The sequence below is a fragment of the Vombatus ursinus genome, unplaced genomic scaffold, assembly GCF_900497805.2.
Source record: "Vombatus ursinus unplaced genomic scaffold, bare-nosed wombat genome assembly UNPS02012147.1, whole genome shotgun sequence".
Taxonomy (NCBI): domain Eukaryota; kingdom Metazoa; phylum Chordata; class Mammalia; order Diprotodontia; family Vombatidae; genus Vombatus; species Vombatus ursinus.
The window spans coordinates 2,154,740-2,164,668 of record NW_020951925.1 but is presented as its reverse complement, the minus strand read 5'-3'; the positions used below and the strand labels follow the sequence as shown (position 1 = coordinate 2,164,668).

General features: G+C 55.4%; 1 protein-coding gene across 4 annotated transcripts in view; it reads right to left on the bottom strand.

The window, feature by feature from the left end:
• Nucleotides 1-1,404: 1,404 nt before the first annotated feature.
• The window catches only part of DIP2A (disco interacting protein 2 homolog A), a 123,849-nt gene continuing 115,324 nt past the window's right edge, over nt 1,405-9,929 (bottom strand). For 3 of the 4 annotated variants that reach the window (XM_027857405.1, XM_027857403.1, XM_027857404.1), the window contains 5 exons: nt 8,120-8,177; nt 6,389-6,463; nt 4,844-5,018; nt 4,076-4,199; nt 1,405-3,613 (listed from right to left, as the gene is read on the bottom strand). In XM_027857405.1, coding sequence (XP_027713206.1) covers nt 3,361-3,613; nt 4,076-4,199; nt 4,844-5,018; nt 6,389-6,463; nt 8,120-8,177 — 685 coding nt within the window. In that variant the 3' untranslated portion in view covers nt 1,405-3,360. The remainder of the gene's footprint in view (nt 3,614-4,075; nt 4,200-4,843; nt 5,019-6,388; nt 6,464-8,119; nt 8,178-9,929) is intronic. The other variant, XR_003568690.1, reaches the window with a different exon arrangement.

Here is a 9,929-nt window from a genome sequence, read left to right as displayed (position 1 = left end):
GAATGATGGGTCAGAAGTCAGATTGGAAGGGGTTGAGAAGAGAATGACAGAGAGTGGAGGCAGCTGGTGTAGATGGGCTTTTTGAGGAGTTTTACCACAAAGGGCAGAAGCAGTCTCTTCAGAATGGGGAAAACACGGGCATGCTTGTAGGGAAGGAGCCTGTAGTGAGGGAGACATTGAAAATAAGGGACAGAAAGGGCAGCAAGGTGGCGCTGTGGATAGAGCACTGGCCCTGGAGTCAGAAGGACCTGAGTTCAAATCCAGCCTCAGACCAAACACTTCACACTTACTAGCTGTGTGACCCTGGGCAAGTCACTTAACCCCAACTGCCTCACCAAAAAAAAAAAAAAAAAGGAAAGTACAAAACAGAGTGGGGATAATGAAGACAGGGGCAATTTGCAGAAGACAGGATGGAATGGGATCATTTGATTAGGTAAGGAGTAAGGCCACCTCATCATGGGAGACAGGGCTGAAGGAGGAGAGAGGGGCAGAAGATGAGGATGGGGGAGAAGAGGGAGCTCATGGCAATGTTTTCTGTAAAACAGGAGGCAGGTTCTCAGCTGAGAGAGTGGAGGCAAAGGGGAGCCATGAGAAGTTGGAGAAGGGATGAGAAGGTTTGGAAGGGCCACTGATGAGGGAGGCAGAGTCAGGCTTCTGGGCAGCTAAAAACACGTATCATAAATTTGCTGCGGACCCACAAAGGTTTTCTCCACCTTTGTTCAGCCATGTGTGCGTCACCAGGCACTCCCTGTTCAGAACTAGCTCCACTTAAGAGAAAAACAAAAAGCCCAAAGCCCCTGGGATTTTCTAACTGGCGTCTCGGGTCACAGCTGGTCTTGCTTCTTGGGCCGCTGGCCCCTCTTCCCTCCGACAGCGCATCTTCAGAATCTCTCAGGGCCAGTCAGGATGACGCCCTTCCACCAAGTCCACGCACGCATTGGCCATCATCCTGCCGCGTGCTCATTCCTTTGTCCCGTCCTGATCTCCCGAAGATGCCCTCTATTTCCTGAGTTCTCTGGGGGAAGTCTACCTCTTCCATTTCAGAAGACGCCTCACTTAGTTCTATTTGCAGGATGTCTGCAGAGTGTGAGTAACGAGGGTGTTTAAAAGACAACGACCTCGTGATAACTTCATGAAACAAGCTTTGCAAATCTCCATACCTAGCATTCTGCAGTTTCATGACAGACATGGATGACTTCAGGGGTGGTCTTCAGGGGCCATTCTACGCCATCCAGGAATGATCTTCCCCGGACAACAGACGCCTGGAGTTCGAGAGCCCGAGCTGTCACCGCCCAGCCTTTATAAGCTCGGCACCGAGCCTGCTTCAGGAGGCGGCGGCAGCAGGGCGCATATCTCATGGAGGTTATTCAGCTACTGAACGTTACGTGTGATTAAAAACACTAATTTTCAGAATAATTTTAAATGTTTTTAATGTGCTTTTGAAAATCTTACTTTACAAGGCAACTTGTCTTCCTGTCACCAATCTTTCGATACAAAAATCTTACAATGCTTTATTTGCTATAAAACTACCACATGAAAATCAGGGTTAGGTGGTTCTTCTCTCTCACCAGCCATCCTATTATAAGGAACGTCCACTGGTCCATTCTAAGACCATTGGGCTTCAAATAATAAGTTATACAATTCTGTACATAATTACAATATGTCTAATTAGAGTTTTAATATGCATTTTTATCATACACCACAGTCAAACACCACAAGGGCAAACAGAGCTACTCTCTATGGAGTTATTTGTTGGCAAATAAGGGCAATCCTCTACAATCTGCCCGCCATGTCCGTGAGACTCATTTGGTTTCCATATACTGAAGAACAACCAGCTTTCTTAGGCACTGATCCAGGCAGATTCACCTTGCAGAGAAACCTGGCTCTCTTTGTGAGCACATGCATTAGACATTCCCCCGTCCCCCAAAGCTGACCATTTAGAACATACTTTTTTATTAGCGTATAAAAATAATCTATTTGCTAGAATCGTGTCTGTCTTCAAATACTTGGCGTATCTGAAGGATTTCCCCTTCTTGCTCTGATGCAGTCTATCAGGCTAATATTCCAACTGGTGAGTCAAGGTGGAACGTCACTGACCCGACCACATGTGCTCGGGGCAAACCCATGTCACAGGGGCATGACTACCGTGTCAAAGCGTGTACAGCAGCAGCAGCAGCAGCAGCAGCAGAAGCAGCAGCAACAGATTCAACCTGCCTTGAAGGGGATGCGCGTGCACATGTATGTATGTGTGCACATGTGTGTGCGTGTGTGTTTGAGTGAGACAAGACTTCCCAGAGCTGCCGTAGTGGAACACCAAGGCCTTTTCCAGGCGTGTTCTCCGGCCGCACACTTCAGATCTTATCGGTCTGGAATGAAAACGAACATCTCACCAGATTCCTTCGTATGGATGATAAGATTCCTAACAAACATTCTAGCGTCATGGGAACAAGCATGGACATGAGCAGAAAGTACTGAAGCCTCCTCCACATGAAACCTTTAGAAGCCAACTGCGATCCAGTCCAATATGGCACTATTATTGAGCATTAGTAACTCTGAAATGCAGAATTCATTTTTACAGGCCTGCAGGGGTTAACAGGATAACTGAGAAACGAGAGCCTGGGCACTGGGGCACGCAGCGTGGCATGGGGCGGGGGCGGGGCAAGTCTTCGGGAGGGGGAGGCAGACCTGGGTCCTGCTTCTGGCTCTGTCTGTCACTGGCTCCACACCTTTAAAATGAGGAGGTTGCACTGCTTTATTTCTATGGTCCCTTCCGGATTTAACATTATATGAGTGGACTTGTCTCCTGGACATGGGAGTGAACAGGTCAATCAAAAAAACAAACCATAAAAAAGCAGGTATTGCATCTCCAATTTTTAAAACATGTGCAAAAACACTTAGAATACAGTAGAGAGCAAAGCCTGGGTCTGCAAAGCCCCCGAGGCACGTGCCAACACCACCCCCACCCCCTCCACGGGCACAACACAGCAGGATCCTGGGAGCAGGACCGACACCATCCCGAGGGAGTGGCGGCACCCCCTTCTGTTCTGGCCCCCGCTGCCGGCCCAGGGCCCCAGACGGCTGACATCTGGATTGCTTTGGGGCCCTCTCCAGTCTGGAGCACATCTCAAAGAATTCCAGGAATCTCTCCCGCAAATTTGCTACTGACAACTGTCGGAATGGGCAAAGGGGCAAAGATGACAGGCAAGGAAGCCTGGCTGAAAAACTAGAAGCAGCTGTGTGTGCGATCCGCCCCGCCCTCGCCTCCCGACCCCGCCAGGGGCTTTGATTCTGAGCAGCGCGCACGGCACCGCACGGCACCGGGGCTCAGAATCGCAGCGCTGGGGCATCTGGGCCCTGCTTTCACATGTTGTAGGCCACATAAATAGGGTCCAGCTGGTCGGCCAGGAATCCGTCCCGCAGGTGCATGCGCTGCTTCTCGCCCCGAGAGTTGATGGGGATGACTCCCGGGTCCACGATGACCACCACGCCCACGATGAGGAAGTGCTCCTCCAGAACCACGTTGGTCACCAGTGCCACCAAGTCCAGGGCCTCCTGCTCGGGGCCTTCCAGCTCCACCACCACCACCAGCAGGTTGGTCCATGTAAACACAGCACTGGGGATGGGGAACACAGAGTCAGCAACCACGTCACCCGTTTTAAAGGAAATCGGGCAGACGCGCCGCGCCCTTCATCAGTGAGGGGGCTGAGGCTCTCCGGGGGGGCACTGTTGTTCTATGATGTGCCTCGGGACCCCCTTGGTTTGAAAATCAGCCAACAAGAGAGACTTGGTAAAAGGCAAAACAAGCCCCAACTTGGGGAGGGCCTGGACCAGGCATCAGGAGCTCTGCCCTCCAGGCTCAGATGGCCACAACCACAGAAAGGACCTTAGCCATGTCACCCACAAAATGGCCCCCGTGTCTCCCCCCTCTTTCCCAGGGTGGTTTGGGCAGTGTGTAGGGGAGAGCTCTCTTAAGCCACAGGAGATATGCCCTTCCCATAGCTCAGGAGACAGAGCCCGGCCTGGTGTCAGGGAGTCAGGCCCTTGGAGGCCAGCGCAGCCCGGGGCCTGCTCTTACCACTCGGCGATGCTCTTGTGGGCTCTGATCACGGAGGTCTCGATGTCAATCGGGTGGTACCTCATGCCTCTCAGCTCCAGGGTTTCATCCAGAGAGCCAACCACATACAGCGCATCATGCCTCTCTGTGAACAACACCCTCCGTGTAAAGAAAACCCACAAAAAAGACACTCGGCGTGCATTTGGTCCTCGGACCCACGCCCAAGATGAGCAGCTCAGGACAAAGGGCAGGTCTCTCCAGTGGCCTGAAGGCCGCAGGGACATGACTCTAGAAGTGGCCTAGAAGTCATGAGGTCTCTCCTTCTGCCTCCGTTTCCTGATCCCATGGGCAAACGACAGCCTCGGCCGGGGTGGGGAACCTGTGGCCTCCTCCAGGGCGGCCCTTCGATTGAATCCAAACTTCACAGAACAAACCCTTTTATTAAGGCTGAGGCCCTAAGCCCTCCTTCTGTCTCCACTCACTCAAGCAGGAGGAGAGGCTGTTTTCTTGGGTCTTTGCATCCCCAGTGCCAGGTATACATGAGGCGCCTCATAAAGGCTCGAGGGCTGATTGGATAGAAGCCTTTCCACGAGGGAGGTGAAGCCAGATTTTCACAATGATGTGAATGGGGACTCCCAGGGCTGTGGAAGAAGCCAGTCTCTTCCTTGGGGCCCCGACACACAAACACGTTCATCTTCAAGGGCTGCCCCTTTCTGTCTGGCCCGACTGGACCCTGTGGCTTTGCTCCCCAAAGCAAAGCGCTGGCTGTCAGCCTGCTTCCTCTCTTACCTCCACTGGCATCAGTGAGATCCGTTCTTCGGAGAAACCCCAGGTAGCCCGTCCTGGCCCAGACGGTCTGGGTGTCTCCAAAACTGAGCCGGGCACTGAAATGATCAGCGTGCAGAGACTCCTCGCCGTAGACCGTGTAATAGCCTGTGGCGTTGTGTGGACTGCTCACCCAGATCTGGGGAAGGAAGCACCAGAATCAACCCCCTGTGGGCATAGGCCACGGGGACAAAAGAGGCCCATTTCAGCTTCCATGATTCGGGGGTCTGGACAGCCCTGCCTCTTGTATGTCGTTGCTGGAGAGTTGGCGGGACAGGCTGATGGTGGCAGGAGGGGCTCTGGGGTGCAGGGTGGATGAACGGGTGTGGCGGGCCTGATCCTAGCCCTGACCGTGGCAGCGCCCTTCAACGTGAAGCTGAAGGAAGCTCTCTCTGCACGCTCAGCATCTGAACCAGCCATCCATTCCCCGAGGCTACCTTTGGGAAGTGTGGCCAGCACCGTGGTCCCAGATGCTCCCCTCGCCCCCCTGAGAGACAAGGAAGCCCTGGCACGCATTTCACCCACTAACTTGCTATAAAAATGCCTCTCCTCAATTAGAGGTGATTCTTTGTCTAAATGTGGAAATCGGCAATGATAAAAGCTTTAATTTCCAGAAATGAAGGGTTCACCGTCCCCTACTAAGCGCAGTCTCAACTCTGGATCCTGATGTTCCAAGTATCCCATGACCTCAGCCAACCTCTCTGCCAGGCTCCCCTTGGCGCCAGGCCCAGCGCAGTCCTCTCAACACTCTCCCCTCCGCACGTGGGGCCCTGCAGAACACCCCTGCAGGGATCCAGATTTTTCTCTCCTCCACTGGACCAGAAGCAGCTCCTGAGAGCACAGCCTGTGTCCTGTCTTTCTCAGCACCCCCCGGACCTGGCACTGGGCCTGGCATAGAGTAGGACCTTTGTAAACATCTGCTGGATGGAACAAATGGGTCCTCCAAGTCAGCATGTGGAATCAGCATGGGCAGCGGGTGAAGAGGAATGTTCCACGGAGAGGTGGGATTTCGGGCTCTCACCTCCCTCCCTGGCCTCCTGCTAAGACTTCAGACCCAAGTCCACGGCCTCCCACGAGGCAGTGCCAGGCAGGCAAATCCAGGCCCTGCGGGGGGCTCTCAGCCACACACAGGCCACGTGCCAGCGGCTTTACTCCCCCTTCCCACCCACTCAGGGCCGCTCCTTGCTGCCTCCTGCCTCCGCGCCTCACGATGCCAGCAGCATCCAGCCTTTCCCCTCCTCCTGCTGGGCTGAGTGGGACAACAGGAGCCAGATGGCCACAGTGGGGGACGGCAGCCCCCAGGGAGGCCAGGAGGTTACAGCCACAGACGGAGGAAGGGGGCCTGGCACCAGGGGCAGAACCAGTGACTGTCCGTCCACGCTCTGCTCCTTTCTCCTTCGCTCAATGCCTCCCTAGGAGCTGAGGACCAGGGGGACCAAGACGCAATCCCGATGGTCAGTACCCCCACTCTCTCAGAAAGTCACCCCGACCTCAAGGGTCAATGCTCACCTCGCCCAGGTGGGAGTCGCCAAGGGGACCCTTTGTTTCTGTGTGAGCGATGATGACTTTGACACCAGGAAGAATCTGCAAGGAGAAAGACAGCGATCTTGTTGGCAGAGGAAGGGCCTGAGGACGCGGGGTCTCCTTCGACGAGGTCTGGCCTGGTGACCTGGGGGCCTGGGACCCACCCCAAGGACATCTGGCAGAGAGAGAGGGAGTGGTCAGAGGCAGAAACGAGGGGAGGGCTCGGACGCAGCGACGCCCGGCTCTCCAGCCGCCAGGCTGTGGCCTGTCCTCCCTCGCCCTCCCCCTGCCTGCTGACGCGCCTCTCGCCTCTGCTCCCCCCGGCTTCTGAGACTCCCTCCCTAGCACAGGGAGGCCAGGATTGTGGACATCTTCTTACAAAATGTCGTGAAAAGGCCACAACTGTTTCAAATCAATTAACTGCCTTCTAGAAAGACTTCTCAAGTATCCCTGGTTCTGACACTCTCTTCTGAGTTGTCATTCCTCGAGGGCCAGCACCTAACACCAGACCTCGCACACAGCACATGCTTAATAAATGCTCACTGGACTGATTTGAGTTAGGGTAGCCCATGGCTGCAAGCCCCTGATCCACACTGACCTTTTCCATAGTAATGGGCAGTGTGGGGCAGAGGAGGGAACCCTGGCCCTGGAGTCAGGAGTTCAAATCCTATGTCCCTGAGCTCCCTGGTACAGCCTCCTGACCGTTCCCCCTCCAGGCATCCTACACGTGGCTAGCAAAGACCATTTCCTTTAGCCCGCGGCTGACCACGCACCTCCCTGACTGGGACAGCCGCAGGGGCTCCTCCGGCCACTGTTTGGCTCTGAAAGCCTTCCCAACCTGGCCCGGCCCACCTTTCCAGCCCCTCCTGCACTCTCAGATCCAGCCATTGTCCAGGCCTGGAAGGGACTTCCCTCCCCCGCCTCTCAGAGTCCCCTCGGCCTCTACGACACAGGGCAGACACGTATTCTGCAGGAAGCCTTTCCTGGTTCTGCCCCTGCCCCCAACTTTGTATTTATTCACATTTATTCACTATCCACACACGCAGCTGTCTCCCTCCGGGAGAGCAGGGCCTATGTTGCTCTGTGTCCCTGGTGCCTAGCACAGTGTTTAAACTGCTGCAGAATGGGCCAAGTATGAGAGGCCTGGAAGGAAAGAAGGGGTCAGATGCCAAAGAAAGGAGGTAATGCGGTGCCGCTGGCACTCAGACAGAAAGGGGATGACCTGGACAGACCCAGGGTGGGGACAGAGCTAGGCGGAGGGATCAAGAGTCCTGGGGTGAGGGCCAACAGTCAAGAGTCTGCCTGCTGGGGAGCAGCTGGAGCCCCCCACAGAAAGAGCCAGAGAGGGAGAAAAGAAACGTTTGGGGGGAATGTGAAATAACCCTATCCGCTGTCAGAGGGATTCACTCAGTAACCCCTTGTAAGGCGTTGAATTATTGTCCACCCATTCAAAACTGCAATGCTCACTATACCCAGTGAGGCAAATATGACCTTTCTTCAATTTTCTCGTCTATCTTATGGGCGCCAGACATGGCCACCGTGGGCTCTGCTCTGAGCAGGACGAGCAGGGCTGCCCATTCCCTCATGCCCTCATCTGCCTCTCAGCTCGATCACAAAGGATGAGGCGGCCAGGTGTTCGGCCGGAGAGGTGAAAGGTTCACCTAGGCCGATGCCCCATGACGTTAGCCCAGGGCCCAGGACTGGCCATTCCATTACCTTTCCAGACTCCATCAATGGTAAACTGTGTGGAGAACCCCGTTCTACCAGTCGCACCCTAAAATGAAAAAGAGAGAAAACATTGTGCAAACATTTGGGCTATGTATTCAAGTACCCTTAAAAATGCAGTAATCAAACAATCCTAATGGAAGCCTTCCATCCAGGGCCTTCAGCAGGGCCCAGCCCGGACCCCAGAAGGCACAGGGGGCTACTGAGGCACATGTGCTTTTCACCAGCAGACACATCACCAAGCGTCTCACCCTGGGCATCTCTCGGCTCTTTATTTTGAATCTGAATAGTTTAGGCCAAATAACTTTAGCTTCCTTCCCCAAAGTTCACCCTTTGGCTTTGGGTGTCTTAAAGGACCCTCTGTGCAGAGGCAGAAGGAAAGAGCTTTTCTGGACACAAAGAAATCTCCAGATTCCGTACGGGATGAGGGAGTTGGGCCGAAATACGGAAAGCACTGGAGAAGGCATGTTGCCCTTCCAAGGACCCCAGGCAGCCTCGACACAACCAACACCTTTCGGGTGAGGCCTGTGCCAAAGCATCCCAGCCTTGGATGGGCTGATGGGCAACGAAGAGGTACCTGACGGGTACAGGCATGTTCTCATTGATGACGCAGGCACTAAAAGTGGCAAAAACAAATCACCCCAGAAACAGCTGACCCCCCAAGGAGGGGAGCCAGTAATACAGCAAGGGGGACAGCGAGAAAGGAGCCCCTCCTACTCGTGCCCTCACGAGTTCCCATCCCCCTGACCGCTGGCCCCCAGCCCTAGGCTCTCGATCCCTCCGTCTAGCTCTGTCCCCACTCTGGGTCTGTCCAGGTCATCCCCTTTGTCTGAGTCCCAGCAAGGAAGTCCCAAAGGTACAGAGAGCATGCGGAGTGATACGGGGACGGAGGCAGGAGGGGCCAGGGCCCAGGGAGCCTCAGGAAAGGCCAGGTCCTTGGGCCAAGCACTGGAGGATTCAGGGCTGCCAAGCGGGAAGGTGCAGAGCCACTGGGTAGCACAGCCAGGAGGCCAGAATAACGAAAGCGTGAAAGGCGGCGAGCTGGCAGGGACGAGGTCAGGAATAACAATCTGGCCGTCTGAGAGGCCGCGGGGGCCATGGATTAGATGGGGAGAGATCGGACACCGGAAAGCCGCGGCAATCACCCAGGTCAGTCAGTTGGTCACCTAGCACTGACTGAGCACCTGCTGTGTGCCAGGCCCTGGGCTACGCGTGGGGACAGAAAGCAAAGGTCAGCCCCGGCCTGCAGAGCTCCTAGTCTGGGGGGCAGGGGAGGGGGGCAGGTAGAGACAGGCCAGGTCAGGGCCACGACGGGGGGGAGGCACGAGATGGGAGGAGGAGCCGAGAAGGCTTCTCTCAGAACGGGAGCCTCGCGGGGACGTGAGGTGAGGGCAGAGAAGGAAGGGACGGCAAAGTCACTACAGAGTATTCAAGACTTTGCACCCGGCTGAGCACGGAGAGAGGATGAGAGGCAACGGATGTGAAGTCACAGAGGGCTCCCAGGTGGTCAACAGGCCCGGTGGAAGTCCAGAGGCAGGGTGCTGGGCAGGCGCCGGGCGGTGAGTTGGACAGGGATGAGCGTCAGGGCGACAGACACAGAATCTGCTGCGGGCACGCGAGCGTAAGGTGTCTCCAGCACACCCAGCCAGAGCCGTCGGTCCACACTGGCAGCTGCAGATGTGGATGCGGGGCCCAGGACAGAGACGAGGGCGAGATTTGGGAGGCGCCCGCGTCCCGGTCACGGCTCAGTCTGTGGGAGCTAATGGGATGACTAAGAGAGAACAAGTCCAACGAGAATACA